The sequence below is a fragment of the Anopheles arabiensis genome, chromosome 2, assembly GCF_016920715.1.
Source record: "Anopheles arabiensis isolate DONGOLA chromosome 2, AaraD3, whole genome shotgun sequence".
NCBI lineage: Eukaryota > Metazoa > Arthropoda > Insecta > Diptera > Culicidae > Anopheles > Anopheles arabiensis.
The window spans coordinates 42,202,222-42,230,178 of record NC_053517.1 but is presented as its reverse complement, the minus strand read 5'-3'; the positions used below and the strand labels follow the sequence as shown (position 1 = coordinate 42,230,178).

Here is a 27,957-nt window from a genome sequence, read left to right as displayed (position 1 = left end):
GAATCCGTTTAAGAAGCAAATAAAAGACCACGATCGCAAGTTACATTTAAACATCTCAAATAGATTCTTTATTAGGATCATTTCTCTCGATTATAGATGCTTTGTAAATAAGAGATATAAACGTTCATTATGAGCGAGCTGGTAAAATTTCCCCCGCCGCACACATTACACAGCTTGTATATACGGAGTTTATTTTATGTGTGCACGATCGCAAACATACGTGATCAGCTAGCTGCTACTGCTATGAACTACTGTCTACAAGTTCATAATATATTTTTGCAATCTTGTCTCAATCAACCCGCTCCAAACGTGACTTGTCAACTTGATTTGCCCTCCCTCGCAATATATACGACTGTACAAATTAAACTCTCTCATTCCCTCTTCTAATGCATAATTGCTGTACCGGCCGGTGAACCAAACACTGTAATACTTCTGCAAACGAATTGCCGACATGCATACATGCTGCAATCTCCCACTTGCATCCCGTTGGAGTTATCATCACTTGTACTACGGTATCATTTTGCTGTGGTCCTATTACCATGATTGTACCCTTCCCACTAGTCCACCACTGTATATCACTCATATCATATGTAATCGAATAAAATAAAATAAAAAAAATGCATACACAATCATGCCATTACTGTCGCTCGCCATATACGCACCGCTACACACACACACACTAGTACACCCGGGGGAACATGTTCTACCCGTACAGTTGGCCACTTTTAAATGTTACAGTAATCGGTAACACAGTCCCACAGTGTGCAAATCTCCTTCCAAGTACACTAAAATAAGAAACAGTCCAAATGAGATCGCGATTCTCATTTCGCGGCAACAAAACTACACAATTCTGCTTTCCATATCAAGGTATGGCAAACCGTGGCAGCACAGACGTGACAAATGACAGTTTCAACCCGTTGGCGAAGGTCCGGCAGGGGTGAAGACTAGCTCGCTACATTGCGACCACTAGCTGTCCCAAATTTCATCCCGTTGCTTTGCCGCAAGTCTTTTCCGTTCTGTTCCGAAAAGAGAGAAATAAAGAAAGAAAGGGTAAAACACACGGACAGAGCGTATGGTGCGCCTTCCTTCCCTACCTTTGGCTTCACGCAGGACACGTCGTTCGTTTTCACGCTCCTCCGGGGCGGTTTTTAGCTTCACGCCGAGCGCCGACGATACCATGCGGCGCGCCATGGCGGCACACGTTTCCGGACGCTGGCGGTACGGTTGCAGCGAGCTGGCACATTTGCGTGCCTTCGAGCGTGATTCGGCCGTCGCTTCGCCCAGCGGTTTCACGCGTGCAAACGAAAGGCCAGTGGTGAGTACTTCGGCAGCTGTTTAAAAAAAGAGCGAGAACACATCATTTTATCGTGTAACACGAAGTCAATCGTAGCTGTTCACCATTCCCCTCCTCAAGGCTTACCAATTCGGGAGCTGCTAAACACAGCCAACGCGTGCGTATCGTCCACCCATTTGATGTCGAAGCCCGATTCCTTGTACTGCGAGAACATCATCATCAAATCTTGGGTCTTAAACTCGGCCGGAAAGCTGGACACCTCCAGCACGTGCGGAAACTCTTCCTCGTTCAGCATAGCCTGCTTGGTTTCGTACGACTGTGGCAAGTATAAAAATGAAAGCGAAAAATGGTCAATACACGCGTGCGGTAGAGCATTTTACCGCACTCAGCTTACCTTATAGTCCGACTGAGGCGTTTCGATCGACACTTTCCCGACAGCCGTCGTGAGCTCTTCGAGCATTTTCGGATTTAAACAGTCACCATTGTCGTCGTACATCGATTCCCAATCGTCCTCCTCTTCCTCCTCCGTCGATGCTACACTGCCGCCCTTAGGCGCGCTCGTACCATTCGGTACCGAGGCATCCTTGGCCAGCTTTCCCACTCCAATCTTGGTCGGTTTCTGCCCTTCGCCCTCAGCCACCGGGGCGGCAGCAGCAACGGTGCGTTTCGCCTTTGCCGGCTTCTGCACTGCCGTGGGTACCGGCGTGGGTTCGCCGATTTCCAGCACGTCCGAATTGAACGTCTGCTTCATGATGCGCCGATTGCTGCGATTGATTTCCTGCGACGCCCGCCGCAGTTCCCTCTCATCGCGATCGATCTTTTCGGTCGCCTCGTTCGGATCGGTGGTGATCAGCAGGCTGGCGTTCAAGGGTGCCGGTGCCATCGTCCCATTGCGCACATTACGGTTGCGTTGATTGTTGCGCTGCATCGTTGCGGCCGTTTCGGTAGGGCTACGTTCCAAGCGAGACTCCGGCTCTTCCGGGCACGACGGGGCGTTCTGTTCCAGTAGCACTGGGCGTGCTGGCTTTTGTTCCGCTTGCTGCTGCTGCTGCTGCTGCACTTCTAAGCTATGGCTTCGTTTTTTAAACGATTCCAATGAAACCGCTCCTACGGCTTCGGAAGCGTCCGACGGAACGTCTATCACAGTATCACAGTAGGGTGGTGCGTCAGTAGCGCCGCTTGGCAGTGCCGACGATTTCGTTCTACCCTTGTCCGCCGCTCTCAATCCTTCCGGATCCTTGGAAGACGCTGTTGCAGGTAGTGGCAAGGCAGTGGCTGCGCTCGCCGTCTCACACGAGGCACCAGTTTCGGGCAGCTGAGCGCGACTGGATGGCGTGCGCAACAATGCTTTGGCTGGGGATGTGTTCACTTTGTCAGCGATGCCGCCATCGGTCGCGTCTGGTGGAACGGACGGCTGCGGATGGGCTGCTGCGGCAACTACCGGTGGTGTCGTTAAGCTACGACGCGCACGGGGAACGTAGACGGCACGGTCCGGACGCCGCTCACGATGGGGACGGTTGGTCCTAAAACGGGGGATGAAAAGATTCGGTCAATTAAAACTAAACACAAGAAAAAAATGCGCTATTGCGAGCAAATTCCTTCCCGCACCGGATGAATCTACAAAGCTCACCATAACTTACCTTACAGTTGGCGAGGTAGCTGCGATGGCGCTGCTACTTCCGGCACTGTCACTTCCTATCCCCCGACCAGTGTCCGGTACGCGCGTTTGCGATTCCTGCCCACGGGTGATGCTAGTTTTTTCGTCCGCTCCCGCTGTTTCCTTTTCGGGCAGATGGCCTTCTCGGGAATCTGGTGTGCTTCTTAATGCTCTATCCGGCACAGTGCAGTCGGTGGTGGCGGTCTGCAGCAAAAGCTGCAATGCCTGCTGATGGTGAGCCGGTGGTTGCGGAGGATGCTGTGCGGAAGGCCGCAAATGACCGTAATCGTTCGGATGCTCGCAGGCTGCCGGCGGTGCGAGTTGGTGGACCACGTTTTCCGCTAGCTTCAGTGCACGCCTTGCCGCCGGTGGACGATAAATTCCGACCACGGGCGGGAACTTTACACCGGCACCGTTGCTGCCGACCGGTTGCTGCAGCTGCTGCTGCGTATCTCCGTACGTGTCTGGATGGGTCGGCAAACCTATGCGAATAATAGCACAAAAAGAAATGTAAGTTTTATTGGCGTTGCACACGGAGTTGAGGTATTTTGTTAATAGTTTTGTCTACTTTAATTAAGATTCAATTGGAGTTTTAATTAACCACATGTAGTGCTGGTCATGGGGACACTGACCATGACACATCTAGCCGGGTAAAACCTTCATGTACCGAAGGCCACTCCTTTTCCGAGGAGTGGACGTGCCTGAAGTTGGTTGGTTTCGTTTGCATAACCACCAACCAACTGCCACGTGTTGACGACAACCGCTTGCCATGTGTTTTTTCGCGTATAAGAGCGTGTGCGTGTTTTCTTCACAGTGTTGGCCTTGACTGGCATTGTTTGCCGTTCACCGTTGTCATGGAAGCGATGTTCGGCAGCAAATCGTACTTTGCATTCATCGTTCAATCTTCCTTCGAATGGTGCAAGAGGCTAAGCTAGCATTTAAATTCCCCTCTGCAAGCTGCGCTGCGCAAGATAACGCAAAAAAAAACTCCTTTTCTTATGCAGCCCAAAGCCCATCGCGCCCACCATGCGACCCGGACCGTTGTTAGGTCCCATTCATTACGCGATGTGCTACAGATTGTGCAATTGCGGTGGTTGCGTTGGTAACGCTCTATCGGAACGCGAACCGTTTTTCCCGCTTCATCATTACGCCAGTCGTGGGTGGCGGCGTATTGGCGCCTCCATAATCCAGTGTGTTTTATGGGTCTGTGTGTGTGTGAGTGTGTAGTGCAGCCGAAAGTGAACTTTCCTGGGCAGGAGGACTGCATCGACGACTGTGCCACCCCGTACGAACGGCGTGCGAAAGGAAGGAAAATGACCAATTACCGATGAAATGCGGTCACTGGGACCGAACACCACCAACTTTCCAACCATTACGTTCCACACCAAAATGTTGGCGCATTTTGTGTGTGTGTGTTATGGTTGTAGTTGCTGTTGTGTTGGGTTGGCTCTACCGCGCTACCATTACGGCTTCTCATCTCTGTGGCGCTACCCACCGCACCGGTTACATCTTTACCTTTACCCGTGCCAAAAAGAGGTCCACACATTTGGGGGTTGATCAGCAACGAGGGGTAAATGAACAGAGAAGAAAAAAAAATAACGCGCTAAAGTCGGCCAACAACGCTTGCTGTGGGCTGGCAAATGTGAATGGACGGTGTAACCCAAAAAATCCATTATCTAACCGCGCGGGCTTGACCTTAAAACACTTTCGATTTCCTTTTCGTAGCTTCGCTGCCGGACAAGGAGAAGGGAGAAGAGCGTGCGGAGAAGATCGGCGCCGATTGCGGCAAGCGAAAAGCCACCGATTCTTCGCAAGCTCGTAAATTTACTCCGCGTGGCATGGCATACACTATTTTGTATTCCAAAAGGGCATGGCGCAGGGGATGATGCTTGGAGAATTTTAAACCACTCACAGCGGGGTGAATCACGAGAGTTGATGAAAAGAGCACGACCGGCACACCACAACTGTTTCAGTAGGTTGAAGCTATACATAAATGTCACTTCAAATTTAACCGATTTCGGTTTTTTTTCGCAAGGTTCAAGCGAAAAAGCTTTCCTTTATCATCAATCATTTGAAGGTACACATTAGAAACATTATGGAACGCTTCAAAGCTTTGAGGCAAGCTTGGGACAAACTTTTCCTTTTACTCGACATGCTTAACATTCCAGCTGTGGGCAGCGCAACAGCATTGACAGCATTCCAGCGAGGCAATCTACGCTGCGGATTCCATTTTTTCATTTTCACATCCTCCAAACACCGGTTTCGGTTGTCACATGGGCATAAACAAATACACACACATACACATGCATAGACACATGGAGACAGGTAAATGGGCGCACAGGCTCCTCTAGGCAAAAGCATGGCCAAGTAGCAAGTAGGTCCATTTTTCATCCACCTGTTTCTCGTTCACATTTCAGACGATGATGATGGTGGCCGTTAGTAGTAGGCGATGCTGTAATCACTAGCGCCCAGCTTGCAGCGACTGTTGCATGCATTTTGTTTACATTTTTTTGGGTTTGTTTTGTAATAGTTCACTAATGTGGCACCGTATCGTTCTTCGCTGTCTAGTGTTTAGATATTCGTATTCGATAAACGTATATGTATTTTTAATAATATGTGCACTAAAGTGTCACCACATGGATCGCGCCGTTTTCGGTAAACGTGTTTCTCCGGCCCACACACACACACACACACACACACACACAAACACATGCATTATTGATTAGTTCACGCTCTGCTTTCAGAGCGAGCATTCGATGCTGCACTGCTTCCGGATGGTTGTTGCACCGCTGTAACACGCGATATATCTAAAATGCCGCTCGCTTCTAGATATAAGGCAATTCGCGCAGCCCGACGATTCGTGTGACTACAATGAGGGCGAGCCGTCATTAAAGGGGCCTCCCTTTTGTGGAGCGGTCTAGCGGATCCGGTGGGCTTTACTTCCGTTTCTGATGCTTCCACCTGCTTCCCCACGCTACAAAGAAAAGGGGCGGTGAGCGGCGCACAATGGAAAAGCTGAGGGGATGTTGATTATTATGCCGGTTCCGGGGTTTATTCGTTTGTGGTGCACACACCGGTGTGAGCCAGCAGCAGAGGAAAGGGGAAGAGCCCCGGGAGGTAAAGGGGGATGGGGTGATAATTATTAGCACGGATTCACACTAATTGAGGCAACATTTTGACGCCTTCATCGGGCAGGTTTATGCTGAAGAAAGGACGTGCGTGCTTATGCGAGCGTGTGTGTGTGTGTGTGTGCTAACATTAAAGGGCTTTTGTTTTATTTTTTCGGTGTGTTTTGTTTAGTGGCGTGCTAAATATTACCCGCCGTCAGTGTGAAGCAGGGAACAGCAGAGCGAAAATCTAACTGTATAAGTAAGTGTGTGGCATATAAATGGTTTGCAAATGTTTGTTTGAGTATTGAGTTTTTAAAAGCTAAAAGTTCTGATTTACTAAATCTTCAATCCGCTTCTTCTATGCCCAGACAACTCTTGAGTTGAATAATTTGGGTTTGATTTTTTCCAAATATTCACTTCACAAAATGGAAACGTTATGCGACTACACATTAGTCACAAACACAACCCTGAACTGCTGTTTGTAAACAAACAGCGACCCTTGAATGAATCAAACTTCACAATAGCGCGTACAATAATTCCAACGTTTTTGTTTCCTTCTTCTTACAACCGTGTGCCAGAGCTTCTTTGTTCTCCCTGCCACGAGCCGTGCGCACACTGCGCAGAAGCGTACGCACACGTTCTGTCATCTGCCGGAATGCACCACACATACATACACACACACACGCTGGGTCGCCCTTACTGCTACTGCTGCACCAATACCAATAGCAGAAATATGGGGTAGATTTTTTCCACTGTTCTTTTTCACACACACGTAAAAATCACCTTTGCTACCCATTTCAGGGAAGCACATACACATAGCAACGATATCTATTTTCACCTTTAGCAAACCTCTAAAAACTCATTTATTTGCACTAATCGCCAGGCATCCTTACCAGTGTATTACAAACGCTTTGCACAGCCCTCGAGCCCCAGAGCGAGAAGGTTGAAAAGGTCGCACTCGTATTACGCCTAACTGCTAGCAGAGGTAGAGGAAGGTGAGCCGAACGCGAACAACGGCACGCACCACACACAACCGAAACACAGCAACGGGCAAAAGCGAACTGGCCCGCCGCAACGAATTGGCCAAGCTGTTCTGTGCCGTAGCGGTGTTCCCTTTCCCTTTTCACGGCACGTACAGTGCGACGCTCCCAGCAACCGACGACAAACGGGGGGCGCGCAAACAAGCTGCACGACGACGACAGACTCACTGACTGACTGACTGACTGTTTCGCCTGTGAAGCTCCTCCATTCACGGACACCACAGCACACAGGGGTGGGATGGATTGTGCTGCTGCTGATGCCGTTGCCTGTCTGCGGTCGAGGGGGTATGCTGCTGCTGCTGCTGCTACCCCTTCCTAACGAGAGCGTTCTGTACACGCACACCACTGCATGATACAGGGTGGTGATTCCGAGGGTGCAAAAAGCGTGAGTTGGTGTGTTTTTACCGTCCGTACGAATTTTTGTACGATGCGTTGGTGTGCGAGAGCACTATGCAGGGATGTTGAAGCAACATAATATCCGTCGACGGTTATTTATGCTTTTTAAGTACATCGGTTAAAATGAAACTTCTTTAGGATATGTATGAAATAGAATATCTTAACTTCTACAACAACGTTGATAAAAACACGTCACTGATTAAGAATTTAATTTCTACACTTTAATCTCAGAATAACAGAAGGCTTGTTGTTGAGTTCGTGCGTGCTAAAACTAAATAGTCAAACAGTTGAAGAAGAAAAAACGCATCTCAAACACAGTAGGACCCCACATAAAATAAAAAATACACAGTAGGACCCCTCATAACAAGGTTAATCCGTTCCAGTGACTCACCCGTCATACGAAAAACACGCTATATGGGAGGTTTCCCATATAATTTGTATGAAAAGTGAAATAATTGGTTGCATCGCAAATATGCTGATAAAAAAGGCAAATACAAAAAAAGCAAATAATGTACGAAGCTCCTCCTGGCAGCAATCAACCCACAAATGGCTTGCAAAGAAGAATGTTAGATTTTATGTATTAGAATTAATAAACCGATTAAAAGAGGCAAATGAGGCCAATCGGCTCAAAGTCTCTACAAAAATAAAAACTGACAGCAATTGGCAGGGGAGACTTTTGCCTTCTTCAGCACGTAGATCCAGCAGAGTTCTCAAGACACATACGTCAATATACCCCACATTCTAGCCTCACACAATTATACGACACATCCTGGTAATAGTTTTACATTACACGATGCTTATAACTATGGTATCGAAGCTCTAATTTGCCTGAGCGATAATCAAATGTAAAGAAATGCGCAATGTACACCGATCTTGATCTTGATTTTAGATGTGCTCCAAAATAATGTATCCCGAACACCAATGATATTGCTCGTTATGCGAGATTTTACTCGTTAAAGGAAAGGAATGTTTGCATTAGGAGCTATTAAAAAGCCAAAAAATACTCATAAGGCGATTGAATAATCCAATGATAATCCAAACCACTGCAGCATACCTTTCGCACCTCACACACACACACAAGTGCGCGGGACAAGAGTACGGCGAGGTACGATCGAGCAGAGCGTAAGCGACTTTGCTGCAAACTGCAACTACTAGGTACAAGGACTCAAAACTGTTACGCCACATTGTTAGGAAGGTGCAGGGGCGCAAACGATGCGGTTTGCAGCATTGCCACGCTTTTGCTTTCTACCGGTTGACGTCCCAACGCTACGCTGTGCCAATGGGTCAGACCGCGGCGCATAAGCAGCTTACCGTGCAGCACCGCCGCAGCGCCGCACGGCCGATGCAGCAGCGTGGTAACCATATTTCGTAATAAGTTTCAACCCTTCCCCTTCCATCTCGGCCGCACGTAATGCGATGCTGCGCTCTGTGGACCCATGTGTGAAGTGTGGCCCACTTTGCATGACGACGCCGATCGGCCGGCCGACGGGAAAAGTGATCGTGCCGTGATCGCGTGAAGTAATGTGATCACCTTTCGTGCAGCCAGCTGCAACACCATCCGTTCGCACGTAAGATGCTGGGGAGGTTTGAAATGGATAGGGGAAGAGGGGGAGGGGGCAGTCGTTTGAAAACATTGCGTCTCGAGTTCCCGTAGGAGCGAAAGGCTACGCAATGTATCGGAATTTGTTATCTTGATTAGTTGATGTTTGCTTGATGATTACTTGATCAGATAACAGCCGCTGGCGGGTATTTGCACCCCTACTTATACAGTTAACAGAAAGGAATTAAAGATAACATCAGGATAACACAATACACAAATAAACAAATTAAAATTAATTCAAAATGAACCCAATATTTAGTTTATTTAATTTCATCCAAAATCTCCAGTATTGTTCTAAAGTAAGTACGAGTAATTTCCCTCAAAATGTTGCATCTTTCAACAAGATCACTGCAAAAACACGTTATCGAACAGCAACAGCACCTTTTGCCAATCGCCACCACATTCCATTTCGCGTTGTATAACAGGACCTACTGCTGAGCAAGACCTCCCGCAGCAAAGTATAAGAAAAGCTAAGCGCAATAACAATGAGCAAAGGCCGTTAGTTTTCCACCGTAAAGCACGCAACCTGACTGATTAATCGACAGCAGTTTAGTAACCAAAATTGCACACTGCCACAAAAAAAAACAATACTAAAACGAATCTCGAACGAAAGCGAAAGTAGCAGCAATTTGGCAGAGCGTGAGACGGAAATTAAGGCGAGACCGACACTGACCAAGAAGAATAGTGCAAAACCAACACAACGTAACGGAATTGTAAACGAAAGGTATAGTAGAGCGTTATTAGACTAATAGTAGAGGGATATAGCATGTAAGCAGTAGTAAAATGACAAAGAAAAGGTAGATAAATTATTTTAAAAAAATGACAATACTACAATTTTCAACATCTTTATCACCACATTTAGATCATTAGTTCTCTCAATCCGAAGTTATCTATGCTTCTGTGCTAATTTCTATTGTATTACTTTCATTGTAAGAACTGTATCACTGAGACATTAGCTACATTCACATGAATTTCTTTTTAAAAGTCATAATTTGTCAAACTTTCCTAATGTAAAACTGTATCACAACACAAACAGATATGCATCAAAGAAAGTTCAATTCAACTTACCCTTCAGTTTGTCGCCAAATGCAGCCTCCTCATCGATAAGATACGATTGTGGTGGTGCTGGGTTGGTGGTGGTGGTTGCCGAACTGTGTTGCTGTCGTCGTTGTTGTTGATGATGAACGCCGACAGCTCCACCACTCGGCAGCAGTATCGTTTCAGTGCCCATTCCGTTGTTGCCGTTTGGCTGATCTTCCTGCGGGTGGATTCGGTTTTCTCCTGTTCTTTGCCCGCTCACCAACGCACTGTTGATGCTGCCGGTTGTTGTGGTTGTGGCGGGAGCGCTGCTACCACTACAGCCGCTACTAACTGTGGTGACGGTACTGGTGCCTCCGGTTGGAGGAGTCGTTGAACTACGCCAGCTGGTGTAATGTTGGGTCTTTGGCGCAGGTGTAGCTGATTCGCTGCTAGTTGATTCTTCGAAGCTGATCGTTCGTGCGGGAAGGAAAACAAATGCAAAAAAAAACATGGTACTGCCATTAATGAGACTGCCAACACACAACACTCGAACCGATGCGTTTACTAAGTAAACCCCAAAACCCAAACTCCTCCTCCTACTAAAGGTCAGTGAATCTCCGTCGGCATTTGTTTGTTGCCTTGAAGGTCGAGTTCAGTGCGTGTGGCCACATTGTGGGTGCCACTTTCACCGTGCCATCCGGCCGGACTCATCCCCGCATCACCCACAGAGGTCGGTGGTTGCTTTCGAGGCGGCATAATGCACGGCACGCACCCAATGCCGCCAGAGCACACGCCAGACAAACCGCGCATCGTGCCAACCCGAGGAGCACGTACGCTAAACGAGCCCACGACACAAGCCGATCCTTTTCGCGCTACCCTTGCGTAACTATCTGGGCCAGTCGGAGTGTAACCTGAATTGGAATGAATTCTTCGACACAAAGATATTACCAAGCGGTCGAAGAAAGCCATAATTTACTCTATAGTGTATCGGATTCAGGTGATCGATAGTCGAGGACCGAAGCACTTCATTTATAGCTTTACTTTCAGAAAGTAACCCAGTTTCGCTTTCGATAAAATAGAAATAAATCACAGTGCTTTTAATACTATTTATCAAATCGATGCCAAGTTCTATTTTCATACTCGAAACGATTTGCAACGACTCTTGCTAAACGTTGCAATATTTCAGGAGAAATTACAAAAATTAAGCAAAGATGGTCAGCCGACAATGTAGAGCATTGGTCTCCAACCTGTGGTCCGTAGCGTTAAAAGAAGTGATCCGCAAAATAATTGATTTTTTAAACAGAAAAGCTTATTTCTTACAAAGAATATCGTGCACTTTTTTCCGCTGTCAAGATTTTTATTTCTTCGAAAATACGGTCGAAGCCGTAATAATGTGATTCTAATTTTAAAAAAAGATTAATTTTTTAACAGGCATGTCTAGGCTTATTCTAGATTTAAACATATTTTTGATACAAAATCTTTGAAGTAAGTCCACAAAATATATGCCCTCAATATATAGGCCGCGTCAAATGTATTTTCAAAGCCATATGGTCCGTGATCCCAAAAAGATTGGAGAGCACTGATGTAGAGGACAAACTCAAGCGAATCGAAGGAAACGCACCTGCAAAATACAACATTTCTTGCAATGATCCTCCTCGAAGAAAGAAGGCCGACGCAGTTAAAAATAGAAAATTATATTTCAAGACCAATGTTGGAAACCCACACCTCTACGCTTTACACGTTCCTTTGGTTCTTCGGCATACTTTGCTTGCTATTAGTGTGTATTCTATCCAAAGGTTGCATTCAAAACTTTTGAAAGAGCAAATATTGTGCACGTGAAAATAGTGGACTAGACAGACTGACCTCTCGGCTAACATGACTCATTTTGCCGACCTTTGTCCTGACCGCTAGACTGGTTGAGATTGATGAATGCAGTAGAGACTTTGTTTATAGCGAAAAGTCTATTTCACCCAAATATACCAACCAACCATGCAGCTTAGACGTAAAAATAGAATTCAACAGCCAGGCTAGACGTGGGTGCGGGTCGTTACCCTTGACAGAGTGCTATACAGGCGGTCCCCGAGATACACGGTTTATGGGGACCGAAAACGGCCGCAAAATACCGCGTATCTCGGATTTCCGCGTAAGTCGAATCTCGCTAAAATATCTCTAATTTTCGTGCAATTTTGCAAGTAGAGGATGATTTTAACCACCAAATTCATTATTTGATATGTTTCTACTGAATATAACAGTTCAAAACCTTTTGAAATAGATTTTAACATTCGATCGAACGGGAAATTATTTGGCAATTTAGAATTGATGTGTCAAATCAGTACAATTTGCTCAAAGAACTGTAAAATTTAGAAAACCGTGTATCTCCGAATCCGCGTATAAGAGGTACCGTGTATCTCGGGGACTGCCTGTACTGCTTTTTTCAGCATTATTTGCGATGACAAATTAATCCTGTCGAAAGAAAACGACTCTTGCGCTTGATCGGGCGGATCCTCTGGGAAAGCAGTGTCGGAACCGACCAGACTCACCTTTTTCCAATCGACGATTTGACGTCCTGAAGTAGCTGATGGCGAAAGCACACGACCGTGCGCCGCTCGGTACCGATGCCAATGGAGAACGTCACGATGTCATGCTGGCTGAACGATTTACTTGCGCAAACCCTGTGGACCAGGAATCGGCGGTAGCTGCTGAACGGCGGAAAGATCAGTACACTATATGGCCGGGATGAGAGGGAGAGAGAGAGAGGAATGAAAACGTACAATTAGAGATACTATTATCTTATTAGATAGTTAGTAAGATTTAAACTAAATTCAATAAATGGCGTTGAAAACTGCATCAATTCCATTATACTTTCAAGAGCAGCCGTTACAGAAGTTTTACATTTTTTTTATCACTCAACTGTTTAGTTTAATTCGTTAGCAGATTCTTCTTCTTCTACTTGGCGTAAACGTCCTACGAGTATATGCCGCCCTATACAGACTTTCAAGACTTTATTCAATGCCACGTAGCCAGATAGTCAATCCATACTACGGGGGACGGTCCAATCCGGGCTTGAACCCATTACGGGCGTGTTATTGAGTCGTTCGAGTTGACGAATGTACCACGGGACCGCCCAATCGTTAGAAGATGTTCATTTAAATGTAACAAATTTCGTCTAACAACAACCATTATGCCGCTGATATGCCCTTCACCCTTGTTTGTAGGATAAAATGCACGATGCATCTAAATTATCTGCCTGAACGAACAACTGCCCAGCGAAGGGATCGTTTGCCCTACTCTAATTAACACCTTTCTCCCTAGATTCGCCGGATTCGCTCACCGGAAAGAAGCATTTCTAGCAAAAGCAATCGCACTCGAATGTGGAAACCCCTGGTGAAAGAAGCGATAGCACAGCGGTTCACACAACAATAGCGATTAGAAACAAAAACACAAACACATAATTAACCCGAAACGCGATTGCTTTTACTTTGCTAGCACCTAATTAAGAATGGCCGATTCGATCGTTGGCTTTTCCGACCGTTTCTTTCTTTCTGGTGCGTCAAGAAATGATCTCATCATGCCGAGGCACCGGCCAGGATGGGGCTGGAATGAAACAAAATAAAACAAACGCAAAACAACGGGCGATTTCTGGGCCAGTTACGTTGCTTTTTCCCCACCACCACTACGCCATGTGGTTTTCGTTACAAATATTTATTCCAAATCAGTTCGCAATGCAATGCCCTCGGCTCGGATATGCGACTGGTAAAGCAAAAAGAAGCACTAAGACCTGCAGAGTGCAAACGGTCGTCCAAAGCGATTGAGACGCTTCATCCACCAATCATCGGACCGATTATGAGGCAGTTGGGAATATGATTCGAGTTCAATTTTGGATATTCCTATGTGTTAACCAAATTATGCAAAAAAACAAACAACGAAACAAGTTAATTGATACGCTTCCTTGTTGCTGTTTTGCGGGCAATTGAAAACGATACGTGTCTGATTAAAATACCACTAGAAACGAGTACGGGACCGGCTTATGTTAGTAGCCATACACACATACACAAACCATCAAGCGCAAATGCAAACTGAACGAAACGAAAATTGGTCAAAAACAGGCCTCTTGAATCGTGGTGCCGTACACCGTAGCAGCGCGTCAATCCCTTTCAATTGCGCCAAATGGAAACATTTGCGCGATAATGATTATGCAAATTTTTTCACCAATTTACCACCACTCCACACAACCAGAGGAAGCAAATGAGGTGCGATGCAGTGACTTAAACTTTATCTCTTCCTGTGGCAAATTTGCATGATAGACAGTTTTCAAGCTGGGCCGTCGGTCTCGCTAGTGGCCCGTCGGTGCGGGTAAGACCAAACACAGTTGTGCAACTTGCAACTAACCCTCATTTTGGTGGTGTGTTTGGTATTTTAGCCTTTATTTGTTTGCCCAAGCCAATGGGGGCGCGTCGCGGAAAATCGGATCAGCCAATTACAACTAAAATCGCAACAATCGATAATGATTTGAAAAAGCATGCCACAGAAACCGTACATTTGACTGATTGATTGTTGAGCGATTTGTTGAGGTGCCGCTTTGTTTGTTTTTTGTTTACTTTCCAGCAAGTAGGACGAGAAATGTTTTAGCAGATGCAAAATTGAATCATAACCTAATGTACGATATGTACGATCCAACTAGCTGCAGCAGAGCAATTTGGTAATATAATCATTGGTTGAATAAACGAACTAAACAATGTACTATTTTGCTTATCAAACGTGGAGAGGATAATTTGCTAAAGGTTTCGTAGTACAATGACATTTTACAGGATCGCAAAACAAACAGCCTAAGTTTAGTTTTTAAATTAGGTTCTTGATGACCTTTCACATTTTTTTTAATTTACCATTTGTAAGAGCAATTTAATGCATATTAAATGATTTGAAGAATTTTGATTGAATATTTAGTTAAATGGTGGGAGTTTAATTATGATTGAATATTTAGTTTAAGTTCCATATGTCTATTCATAAATTACTTTTTCTTCTTTGGCACAACAACCGTTATCGGTCAAGGCCTGTACACTACAAGTGGGCTAGGATTTCAGTGACTTATTGATTTACCCATAGCAGGATAGTCAAGTCCTACGTATGGGGGCACGGTCCCCCCATTCAGGGCTTGAACGCATGACGGGCATGTTGTTAAGTCGTACGAGTTGACCACTGTACCATGAGACCGGCCATCCATAAATTACGTCACGTTCAAAATGATACATTTCGACATCCGATGCATAATAAAAACAATGAAGTTACAATGTAGTTAATATGTAATGATAATATGTTAATATGTAATTAATGTGTAATGTAATGTTTAAGTAAACCTGTTGCTAGGAAATCACTCTTCGTTTTGTTCGTTATTGTTCGTAAAGTGGTTTTGATACATTTATCATCTTCAACAGATTTTAAATTGTATAATAAAAAAGATTTAATGTGGAAATGAAAACATCTTCCACATACATTCATACATCTTCTCGCTACGAACAAGTTCCAGGCAACGCAACCGTAAAAAGAGACCCAGGAGGAAAAAAAACTGGTAACGAAGAAATACCGTTAGCCTTTCCGCAGCGCGCTACCACACCATACGTTCGCGTTCTGGAACCGCAACATGTTCGACCGGATCCGCGTGGATCATGCAGTATGAAATGAAGGGGGAGCGGGGGAAGGAAGAAGGTCAGCATACTTACGCCTTTGGGTTAGACCGTTCGACGAAGCGCCGGATGTCCAGATCCACACAGTACACGAAGTCGTCGTCCGCGGCGCTCAGGTACCGATTTACGATTGAATTATCCAGCTTGGCTTGCGAGGTTGTGAATGGAGCGCGCGGGGTTGGCAATTTCGTACCAGCCCAACTGTTCCGTTCTTTTTTCCGTTCGCGAATCGGTGTGTTTGAGGAGCTGGTGTTGATAATGCTCACACAGCACAATATCAACTCAAGGTGCCTGGCCCGTTTGGTGTCGTACAGTAGGCGATGAAAATGATAGGCAGCCAAGCGGATCACTGAGATGGGATATCTGCCGTTGAGGCCACGTTAGCAAAAATTTTCACACAAATGCACAATCCCACACGCACGGATGAAATTGTTCTATCTCTGTACACTTTTCATCAATTTTCACACATCCATTACTCTTCCGATCGGACCCCGGAAAGAGAGCTTTCTCGGTTTTGGTTAATAAAAATTAACACAATATTCGTTTGCTTCGACTGCCACCTTATCACACGGTAGCTGCACAATCTAACGCCACTCGCATCACTTCGTTTCAACACCCAATTTCACACGCTTCACAGCGACCACACAACACAAGACCTACTTTGGAGCTCGAGACCCCCCTTCAAGCACGGGGCGGTCCGTTGCCTGTTGCCGTAACACCACTTTCCAATCCGCTGTACATTACATCTCTTCCGCACGTGCGTTGGACAACCCGTTCTAGAGGATGGATAAACCACTTCTGCCGCGGTCGCTACAAACTATAAACGAATTCGCCCGACGACCACAGATCGTGACCTACCCGCGCACTGGCCAATTCAACGTTTCACGGCCGTACAGGAAAGCAGCAACTCAAACAAAAAAAACTCTGAGCGAAAAACTCAAACAACTAAGAGCACGCACGGCACCGTCGCTGTAAAGATGCGTTGCGAGCCAGTGTGTGTGTATGTGTTGGAAAACGCGACCATCGCCGCTTTTCCACGTCCGCTCTGTAGTCACTCGTTTTCCGCATGCATCACATTGAAAATACTTTATCCACACACAGCAACACTTCGGTATGGGGAATATCCCTTCGACGGGGGATATGATTAGTGTAAACAATCGTTCGGTGATGGTGTTGGAACTAATTTTTTGCCGGGCGAATGCTTATACTGTACTTTTATTAGAATAAATTACTAGATAAATTTAACGCACCAGCGAAATAAATAAATATCACGGATGCTCTTGGTATAAGCGAATTGCAAGGCACCATTGAAACTGTACAGTCAAACTGTCAAACAAGAACTGTCAAACTCATATTTACCGCCAGGACTCCACAGAGCATAACACGGAGCGCAACATAACAACTGACAGCTGCCAAACGCTTGAGAAAACGCTTGGGAAAGAAGGTTAAGCGTTTCATTAACTATCGGTCATCGCAGTAGGTTGGTAGCTTTTCAACGAAAAATGAGCGGCCTACTAAGGATATTCAAAACATGGTACCGGCAATAAAGCGTTTTATGAAGCGTTTAGCAGCTGTCAGTTGTTATGTTGCGCTCCGTGTTATGCTGTGTGGAGTCCTGGCGTACCTTTTTTTGCTTGTCGTACAGGGGTTTTCGCTACTTCTCAAGACCAGGCAATTATTTGCATTTACATATGCATTTGAAGTGTTTCAAAAATTTTGAAATTATGAGATATTTAAAAATATAATCACTTCGATAAATATGAGCATTTTTCCCTTCAACAAATTACTATATTATAAATGGTATACACAAAACCGGCAAAAAGGGTTAGAATTCGGTAGGATATTTCAAATATGGAAATCAAAATACAGTAGAACATCGATTATCCGGGGGCGGATTAACCGGCGGGCGGCTTAACCGTGCGCATAAATGTGACAGATTTTCAAACGTATAGCGAACATTTGCAGCGATAGTCAAGTGGGCAACCAGATTTTTGTGCAGCTCTGAGGCCGAAAATACACGGATCGGAATTTCGCGGCCGCGGAATTCCGCTTGCTGAAAAATGTATGGATATGACAGTTCGGGAAAGTTGCCGTTGACACTTTGTATATGGGTTTGACAGCAGGCGGAATTCCGCGGCCGCGAAATTCCGGTCGGTGTATTTTCGGCCTGAGGTGTGTAAGGGTATTTTCGAAATTCATTTTTGTTCATGAACAGTTGTTAAACCTATAGTTATTGATTAAAACAATATTTTACTAACGATTTATCGGTTGATTCAAGTTGGATTAATCATAAAACTAATAAAAAAACTAGTAATAAAATAATTTTTATATGAAAATAACATTTCTTGGACCATTATCCGTGCAAATCGATTAACCGGCAACCGTCCGGTCCCGAACTGCCCGGATAATCGACGTTCTACTGTACAGTCAGAATTCAATAGTTGAACGCTTTTTAGTTGGCATGCTTTTCCAAGTGCCACAAATCCACTAAACGACCACTAAACGGCTTCTAAACGACTCAAGTTCTCAACCTAAACGGAATATGGAAAGACTTCGTTTAGCAGACGGCAAACGACTCATGCATTCTAAAAATAGCGAAAAAGCTGGTGGCGCTCTCTGTTGGTGGGATACTCCAACCAGTTGAGCTTCATCGCTTGGAGGAGAGCTTTCTCATTTCCTCTGTACTGTTGTATGGTTTCACATTGAAGTTATGCATCGCTAGAACTAGAACGGCGATACGATTGTTTAAATACTAAACTCCAACGGAAACCATCAGCACTGAAGCAAGTGAGATTTGAGTAATGGTCGTTGGTGTTGATACCCACGTATCTGACCACACGACCATTCATATAAATTTTTGCTCAGAAAGTTAGAAGGCTATATAGGTCATGATAAGATGAAACTTGTCGAAACACATTTCAAGAAAAGGATAGCAATATAATGATGAGTTGTAATACGCCATCTATTGACCAAACCAATGAAGCTGTGGAGCTTTCATTTTTTTTTCTTCTGTGCTTAATCTGTGGCGCTTGGGTTTTAGTTGAACGCTCGATAGTTGGCCGACAGTTCAATTAAAAAGCATGCGTTTGTATAAAAACCAGTTTTTGAAAATTTCACAAAAATCTCACGGCCTGCCGGGAAAAATTTCATAATTTTAATAAAACGTGCCAACTGAAAAGCACATATTCAATAGTTGGCAGGGAATCGAAGTTCAATCAATGAGTTTAGACTGTAGCTCATTTGATTTCCTCATTCTGTAATCTGATTTTTTTTAAATTGAAAAGAACAAAATGAAAGCTCCATAGCTTCACTGGTTTCCTCAAAAGATGGCGTATTATAATTCATCATTATATTGCTGTCCTTTTCTTACAATGTGTTTCGACAAGCTCTCCTCCAAGCGAGGAAGCTTCACTGGTTGGGTATCCCACCAACAAATGGTGCCACCCGCTTTTGCCTATTTTTAGAATGCATCAGTCGTTTGCCGTCCGCTAAACGAAGTCTTTTTATATTCCGATTAGGTTGAGAGCTTGAGTCGTTTAGAACCCGTTTAGTGGTCGTTTAGTAGATTTGCGGCATTTGGGAAATAAAGTATTATTTTCATCATTTTTCGATGCTAAAATGCCTGAAATACTTGCACAACATATTTACCTATCAATAACAAAGTTTTTACAGTCCAGTTTAAGTAAAAAAAAACATGTAAAAAAAATAATATTTTCTAATGCGGCTATAAACTGTTTGGAAAAATACTTTGGTCAGCCTCGTGAAAATCGCAATTACATTAGCGAGTACGGACAATATCCCCCGGCCTTTAGAATTTCGCTCGCCGACGGGAGGACCAAAATCTGTCGACCGAAAAAAGGAGCATTACAATGCGTTACATTTCATCTGGCAATTTTTTCGTTACGGTAGTTTTTCGTTGTGTCTAGCAGCGGCCTCAAAGTTGCCGATTACACGAGTAGCCCAGTTTCCGAAAGAGGATATTTTTGCTTGTCTTCATCAGGGTTAAAAACGTGGGATAATGTTACGACCCCTGTAATCAAATGAATCCGCCAAATTTGATCAACAAAGCAACAGCGCAGGACGCGGCAATAACATGCCTCAAGAATTGCGAGTTGTTCGTTGCTTTCAGTGCTTAAAATATCAGGCAAGCTGGAGGTGAATGCAATAGCAAATGAAAGTTTTAAAATTGCGTTCATTTTCTCTCAGGTGGACATTGTGAAAAAGGCCAACAAATGGGCGTGCAAAATGTGTGGCGCCAAACAATCGCTGGCGCGTGAATACTTCCGTGGAACGGGCCAAGATTGTCGAAGCATGGTGCAGCAACTCTCCGTCCGACACCTGGAGATGGATCAACGCGAAGCGGAGGTCGCTGAACTGGTGTTGCAAAATAAAATACAACTGCCCCAACCGACCCAGCTGGATCCAACTATGTTGCGAAATGGCACAAACGAAAGCACCAATACAACATCGAAAGGTCCGAGCAAGTGGGCCGCATTTCTTACAAAGGAGGAAAACGACGACCCATCAGATGCTTTAGACGCTTCTGAATCACTGGAAAACGTGTCCTGCACCACGTTTGACCGCGAACGTATCGGGTGTCCGGTGAAGCAGAGCAACGCATGGAGTAACTATCCAAGTGCTCAGCATGATTCGTCTGATAATGATGCACAGTTGGCCTTAAACATGGATGACATTTCTCCGAGTGATTTTTCTTCGAGCGACATTTGGAAAGCTAAACAAAAGAATCCCGTATTCTACCCAAATCGTTCCGCAAAGAGAGAGCAAAGTAATACAACACCATTTCAAAACTACGGTGCTCAAAAAAGCTGGACTCAAGCTGCAGGGGCTAGCTCCATGCAACTACCAGACTTTCATCGTAAAGGAAGCAGTAACAATCGTTCATTTAAAGATCGATCGGAAACGGTGCCAAAACCATCAACGGCCAATGCTGACCCACCGTCTGCCAGTTACAAACCATCGCAAATGCCATGTAAAAGAAAATGTTCAGAACCTAGTGCCACAGCGCCGCTCATGAATTTTGGTAAGCGTTCGGCCAACGAAAGTACGTCAGCAGCAACAATCTCGAACAGTCCATCTGGCAATAGCAAGGACAACAGATCACACCATTCAAGTCCACCTGGTAATGTATCCTCGAAGTGGGCAAAGTTCTTGCCGAAAGATGACGAAACGAACGAAAATACGGACAGCAATTTCATCATTTTTTGAACGCCGAACAAACATCCGGAGGGCGGAACACGGAAGCTAATCATGCGCGTGAAAGCAAAAAGCATTATTTTATTTTGCGTTCGCTAAAGAATCCAAATGTACACAATTAAACAAATAATAACGGTTGTCACAAACATTCCACCGTACATCACGTACTTATCCTCGACCAGCCTTCGTTCGATCATCTTCATCGTTTGGTTCGACAGGCCCAGCGTATTGCCAACATCGAGTATTCGTTTTCGTGCCCCCTTCAGGGTTTCGCGCTGGGTCCGTAGTCCGTCCAAAATGTTCGAGCCCGTCCAGATCATTTCATCCACCCCGCGGTGGGCGTTCTGCATCGAATTGTGATGCTGCAGCGAGTAATCGATATCGATCGACGTTTCGGAGTTGGCGGTGAACCGCTTGTTGAGCAAGCTTTCCCGCTCCGCCAGTTCCGTTTCGCGGCGCTGCTTCTTGTCCTGGTGCATCTTCAGCGCGGCCTGCAGATGCCGTATGTCGTACTTGAGCTGATCCACACGCATTTTTGCATTTTGACGCTGGGCCACTGGCACTTTGAACAGCAGCACGTCCAATCGATCGCAGTTGCTGTAACGTGAGGTACAAAAGATGAAACATGTATGTGAGCATTAAAGGGACGAATGTGTCAGCTACTCTCCACAACGCTGAGCATTTGCACCATACCCATTTACTGTAGTGATTTTCATTTCGATGTCGTGCTCAATTTCACTCGACGCAAAGCGCGTATCATTCAGCCGCTGGAAACATTGCTGCGTCTCCTGGATTAGGCTATTGGTTTGCATGTAGAGGGCTTCCATGCTGGCGGCTCTCCCGTGTGGGGAATGTTCAACCTGTCCGATGCTCAGTACTTGTATAACTTTTCGGCTCGGATAAATTAACACATTTGTTGCGATTTACACCGCAACATCGGCACGACTAGAACATACTCTGCGCGAAATCAACACGCACACTGTTGTGACACGTAAACGAAAACGCAGTCAAACTGTCAAGCGAGAACTGTCAAATGCATGTTTACCTTTTTTTTGCGCGTACCAAGCATCTGTTGAAGTTCGTGCGGCTCTGTTATTTTCCCTTTTGCAGTGCAAGAAAAGTACAGTTAAAATAATGGTCTGCGATAGATAAATGGTTGGCCTTCTGAGGCGTAAAGATTTCCACGCAGACGAGTAACGCGTGAAGAAGCGGAAAATCAACTTGTTAAAACGATATGTAAAAACTGAGGAAACCATCTCGGTGCATCTGATTGATTATAGTGTTATCAAAACATCAGCTGATGAATTGTGATGATTTGAACTGCAAACAGGGGCGGTGATAAAGCTATGGTCGGGTTCTATTGCTTTCTGTATTCATATTTGTCCGCACCTGAATGAGTGCAAAAAAAGTGTAAAAAAAAAAACAGTGCGTTTGTGTTTTGGAGACGATCTCGTTGATTTCGTGGTAGGTGCAGTTTCGCATACGAAAAGTGTAGTGCCGTGCGTAGGAGACACCAAAACGACATGGCTGTGTCTAAGTTTAGGTGAGTCAGAATACTGTTTTGCTTTTCATTTGGTGTGAATTCTTCTTTATCTGCCTATATTATAAACCTTTCATGCATCGTACGTGTGTGCATTGGACATAAAATGTAAATTAGCTTATGGCTTATCGCTCTTTCGTACATTCTTGCTGTGCCGCCCATGCCATGAGTAAACGAACACCACCTCCTCCATGCGGTGCAATTGTATAATGGGGTGATAAAAACCTGCCAACCAATTTTCGCACATTTCGTTCCAGTTAAGGTCTACTACCACACCTATAATGAACAATGCGCTCCAACTACAATGAATAATGCGTTGTTACATAAGCAAACTGTACAATGTACTTTCCCTTAGAATTAGGGGAGATTTGAATACAGTTTGTGTAGCCCTCGGTTCATCGCGTCGCACCGCACGACACAGAACAATTGAATGGGCGCCACATAATTGCGTGCGCTTGGTAACGCGTGAAGGCGTTCGGGTGAAAGAATCTGTATGGCTGTAGCGTGAGGGCAGAGAAGCGTTTCCGTAGTGTAGTGGTTATCACGTCTGCTTCACACGCAGAAGGTCCCCGGTTCGAACCCGGGCGGAAACAAGCGTACTTTTTTTTGTGTTGTATTGACGTGTAATGTGTTTTTTTGTTTTCGAATAGTTTAATTCATATTGATGGTTTGTTTTTTTTATTTTTTCATTGTATGGTTTTAATAGTATCACATCTATTAATTTGCATTCTTTTTACAGCGACGTGGATGAATATGGCTTCAAACGGGAGGCAGATTTCGACTACCAATCGTATGAAAACATCATGTCCAGCTACCTTTCCGTGCTTACAACACGCAGCATGCGCTGGCAAAAGTTTCTCCAGAGTGCGGACATGCTAAAGAATCGGTCCAAATTAAAGCGCTTCGTGCGCAAGGGCGTTCCGGGATCGCTCCGCGAAGAGGTGTGGATGAAAACGTCCGGTGCAAAGGACTTACAGCAAAAGGAACCAAATCTTTACCAGACGCTACTTACATACGAATTCGATCAGGAGATATGTAAGCAAAAAAAAGCACGACTGTATTGCATTTGTTAACATTTTCTAACACAAACTTCTTCTTCATTTGCTAGCGGATCAAATTAAACTCGATCTTCCTAGAACGTTTCCGGATAATATCCATTTTGAGCAGTATCAGGTAAGCTTGTACAACGTTCTGATTGCGTTTGCTCACCACAATCGAACTGTCGGCTACTGTCAGGGGCTAAACTATATTGCTGGTAAGTAAAATTAGTCATGTGCCTGTTACCGTGATGGTTTTCTTCTAACAAATGTTTCACACTTTTTGCTATTAGGTTTATTGTTACTAGTGACTAAGAATGAAGTATCCTCGTTCTGGCTGCTAAAAGTGGTTGTTGAGAACATCGTACCGCTATATCATACAAAAACAATGGATAACCTCATTACCGATATTGATGTGCTGAGCGAACTAATCCGGCTGCGGGCACCTGACGTCCATCGGCACATCTTTGACTTGGGTAAGAGTGCATACAATGTTTCCGTGGAATTTAATCAAAATTCTAATCGTTTCCGTTCCGTACCGTTTAGGATTACCCTGGCCAGTGATAGCAACCAAATGGTTCATCTGCCTGTACGCCGAGGTAGTACCGACCGAGACCGTACTCCGGATATGGGACTGTCTGTTTCTCGAGGGCAACAAAATATTGCTCCGCGTGGGCCTAACGATCGTTGTGCGCTTACGGCAGGATCTGTTGGCGACTGACGACATCTCAACGCTGATCGGGCTGTTTCGTTCGTTGGAAAAATCGTACGTACTCATGGACTGTCATGAGTTCATGAAGAGCATCTTTAAGGTGCCGGGTAATTTACGCCGCTCCCAGCTGGATGCTCTACGGCAGCGGTTCTATACCGAACGGATGGCCAACAAGAGCAAAGGTTCCTAGGGGTTGGAGAGCTATATTCAGAAGAGATACAGACTGAATATAGTGTAGACCACAAAGTGCAGGCACGTGCGGCCCGTGAACCTACTTTTATAAGGGTGCTGTGGGGCGATGTTTAAGCGCTCATATACTACTTTTACAACACGGACAACTGTTGAGGGGCTTGTTAACATTTTTCCCGCGAAAAACTATTGTTATTGTAGACACTACCAACGTACGCTTTAAAAACAAAGTGACAATTTTCTTTATAATTCATCCACACGATTAGTCATGGTTCGCTATTGTTTGTACAGAACACAGGATACACATTATTTTATTTTATTATTCTCATTAATGTTTTCTCATAAAAATATGGTTAGAACGACTATTTGCGATCCATTTAACGCATTTAGCTGAAGCCAAATATTCGCCAATTTCATTTCATTTAATTTCCGTTGCTGTTTATGATCTGGGTTACACTTGAAAGGAATTTCTGTTAGTCACATCAAGTACCATTTGGTTCGCAATCATTAAATTATACACCGATACTCAAACAAAACTACATAATCTTTGATCAAATTTTTAATACCAGTAGAATAGTTGTTTACCAGAAACCCATTTCGGAATAAGAAAGAGTACCTTATTATACGCTACCACGAAGCTATTAAAGAATTGTAGCTAACGCCCGTATGCATTCATATGCAAAACTGCCAGATAGTAGAATAGCTCAAACGTTTACGCGGTAAACAGTAAAACGAACAATAATATCATGGTGCAGCTTATATCATATTTTCTGCGTTAAAAACATGCATTAACATTGATAATAAATATTGAATTTTACGTAAACTCATTTGCAGGGTTTCCTTTGGTTGGCGATAGTGCTTAACATGATGACATTGCAGTCTCTTTTGTTTGTACAAAGATATTTTACTACACATCGTTCTTTCAGATATATTATTAAGGGTCTCTTGACAATACGGCTAACCACGCTAAAAGTTTTAAAAGTTAATAAGCAAATGATTAAGCAAATACCGTAAGAAATGGTACAGCTACACCCGCCTTAACGATTATTCTCGTGGGCAATTATTTTTGGCATACTCATATCTCTCAATCCACATCGGAGGTGTGCCATAATACCAAGTCAGCAAACAAGTTTCAACAGGAATTTAAACATTAAATGCACAGCATTTGGAACGTTCGCAGGGAAATGTGTTGATTCGGAAAGCCCTTAGGTTCTTGAATGAAGAAGCGCATGCAAACATAATTAGTATGATCAAAAAAGGAAGCAACATTCATAAACTAAGCTTGCCAAAACAACCAACTTACAGCTGTCCAACTTTTAACCACCATTTAATGAACCCGCTAGAGCATTCGATGATTAGCACACCGCGCTTGACACGAAATATGGCACGAAACATTCGCAACAACTTCCTCCAACACCTTTGTCTTCTTCAAGATAGTAGACAAGATAGTCCACCGAAAACGATGGGTGCAGGTTTTCTGACACGGCATGTTTTTACTTTTTGCTGTTATTGAGTCCCATCGGTAGGTGCACCTAGACCCACATGGGGAAGTCACATGGGAAATGCGAATCATTTAGTGCAAAGGCATCGGACGCAAGTAACGACCGCAAAGGAAGGAGTTACAAGGTAGTAGGAAAATCGGCTGACTCATCGTTCGTAAATTTGCAATATGAACGGGTAATTTTGAGTGAGAGCAACCCCTTAAGAATTTATTCTCCTTCCACATAAATATAAAAGCAGCAAAAGGGTTTTTTGATAATGAACTTCAAGTAATGATGTAATGGTAAGCTGTTGTTAGTGCCATGACGGACAAAACTGTAGATCTCCAGAGAAAGTTAACCTATGTAATTAATCATTCATTTTCATTGTCATCATTTCGTTGTTTAATAATAACCGATATAAAATGCATCGTTTCTAATATACGAATAATATTTTAACCTTTCTAAATAATATTCGTACAATTAATAGTGCGGCTAATGTCAGTATTAATATAATATAATTTGTAAATTTGTCAATCCATTCTTAAGAACCATATCTATATCCATTCAGGACCATAATCTATCCAGGATTAAAAAAGAAAATACAATAGAACAGTTTAGCTATTCGGGGTGTAAATTAAATTAATATAACTATAAAAAGTAGGTGAGTGTGTAAGTTTTCTATAATTTCATTTGATTAGTTTTCCCTATTGGCCATAAAGGAAAACAATCGAAGAGTTTGATTTATTACATCGATATTTCTTTTATTGCTTCTTGATATATGAAAACAAATTAGAAAAAATATATAAGAAAGAGACAACATAAGTTTGAGACACGCGCGCGTACAAGTGGCCAATCGGATTTAGTTTTGCAGAGTTTGCTGTCTGCATGTCTGAGAGGTCACAGCGAGATTCACTCATTGATGATTGTAAGTGGCCAATTCCAGATACATTAGGTTCTCCTGCTTCGGAAGGTGGTACCAGCGGAACTGGCCATATGTATGTTGTAGTGTGTCCTGATAATTTCGAATACATTAGGTTCTGCTGCTTCGGAAGGTTGTGCCCTGGAGCCGGTGTTGGCACCAGTGGAACTGGCCATATGCATGTCGCAGTTATGTCCTGATGTGTTCGATGGAGTTGCCCGTTTTTTCTTGATGAAACTACGTCGGTCGTCTTGGGTGTGTGTGTATGACTCAGTGGATTCTTTCAAATGACGTCTGATGCCACCACTTGCTCGTAACATTTTATTTTATTCAAAATCTACCTTAGAGTAATATTATCGTAAAGATACTTCCGTCAAACCTTCTCAAACCAGTGTTGGGGTAAGAGGTGGGACTTATCATCAATTCATTATTACTTTCTTATACAAATTACACAGTATAAATTCTCATAAAACTGAAATTGATAGCTATTTAAGATATTCCACGAAACAATAACGTTTACTTGTGAATCACAACTGGACACATTTGTTATATGTTTTAATTTCTATGCGTCGTTTTGTACAACTCACGTATTGCCTTATTTTGCTGTTTTTTGCATGTTGTGCACTGTTAAATTGCGTAGATTTTTCATACCGAGCTTTTCAGGTAAGTGGGTCTTGATCGCTTTAGTTGTATTGCATTCTACACTTGATACAGTAGCAGTGAAAGGCACAACCACGTCTTCATCAGTGGACCTGTAATGGTTCAGATATGTAATTAGAGTAAAATATGATAATTCATCACAAAATGCATGCCCAGAAATGCCTTCATTTCATCAAAGCTGACAGTATAAGTTATTTTATTTTGTAAGGCGTATTTGATACTTTCTTGTATAAGACACTAACTGATGTGTGTAACTTCCATGAAAATGTCCATGGACAACACATACCATGGCTGTCAGATAATGTATTTATGCCTCCAAAATCATTCTCATTTTAATTGAATGTGCGACGTTCGTTCCCCACGGAAAATATAAATAGTCTCTGAAGTATCTGAACAGATGAATGTTG

At 43.9% G+C, this 27,957-nt stretch overlaps 4 protein-coding genes and 1 non-coding gene across 5 annotated transcripts; 3 read left to right on the top strand and 2 right to left on the bottom strand.

Annotated features, from left to right (window-relative positions):
• Positions 1 to 40: 40 nt before the first annotated feature.
• On the bottom strand, positions 41 to 16,167 carry LOC120905004. Its single transcript, XM_040315619.1, has 8 exons — positions 15,835 to 16,167; positions 12,658 to 12,840; positions 10,166 to 10,584; positions 2,935 to 3,433; positions 1,689 to 2,817; positions 1,421 to 1,610; positions 1,095 to 1,331; positions 41 to 1,016 (listed from the first exon to the last, which is right to left on the bottom strand). Exons 3-8 carry the CDS (start codon positions 10,326 to 10,328, stop codon positions 967 to 969), a joined length of 2,268 nt encoding a protein of 755 aa, XP_040171553.1. The 5' UTR covers positions 10,329 to 10,584; positions 12,658 to 12,840; positions 15,835 to 16,167; the 3' UTR covers positions 41 to 966.
• Positions 16,168 to 19,824: 3,657 nt separating this feature from the next.
• Positions 19,825 to 21,163, top strand: LOC120905013. The gene is made up of 2 exons (XM_040315631.1): positions 19,825 to 19,942; positions 20,005 to 21,163. Exons 1-2 carry the CDS (start codon positions 19,892 to 19,894, stop codon positions 21,022 to 21,024), a joined length of 1,071 nt encoding a protein of 356 aa, XP_040171565.1. The 5' UTR covers positions 19,825 to 19,891; the 3' UTR covers positions 21,025 to 21,163.
• Positions 21,074 to 21,993, bottom strand: LOC120905031 (probable Golgi SNAP receptor complex member 2). The gene is made up of 2 exons (XM_040315652.1): positions 21,706 to 21,993; positions 21,074 to 21,609 (listed from the first exon to the last, which is right to left on the bottom strand). Exons 1-2 carry the CDS (start codon positions 21,837 to 21,839, stop codon positions 21,108 to 21,110), a joined length of 636 nt encoding a protein of 211 aa, XP_040171586.1. The 5' UTR covers positions 21,840 to 21,993; the 3' UTR covers positions 21,074 to 21,107.
• Positions 21,994 to 22,093: 100 nt separating this feature from the next.
• On the top strand, positions 22,094 to 25,317 carry LOC120905022 (growth hormone-regulated TBC protein 1-A). The gene is made up of 5 exons (XM_040315642.1): positions 22,094 to 22,555; positions 23,292 to 23,587; positions 23,661 to 23,807; positions 23,883 to 24,065; positions 24,136 to 25,317. Exons 1-5 carry the CDS (start codon positions 22,536 to 22,538, stop codon positions 24,489 to 24,491), a joined length of 1,002 nt encoding a protein of 333 aa, XP_040171576.1. The 5' UTR covers positions 22,094 to 22,535; the 3' UTR covers positions 24,492 to 25,317.
• Trnav-cac lies at positions 23,073 to 23,145 on the top strand. The gene has a single exon. It is a non-coding gene; the product is annotated as a tRNA-Val (tRNA).
• Positions 25,318 to 27,957: the final 2,640 nt, after the last annotated feature.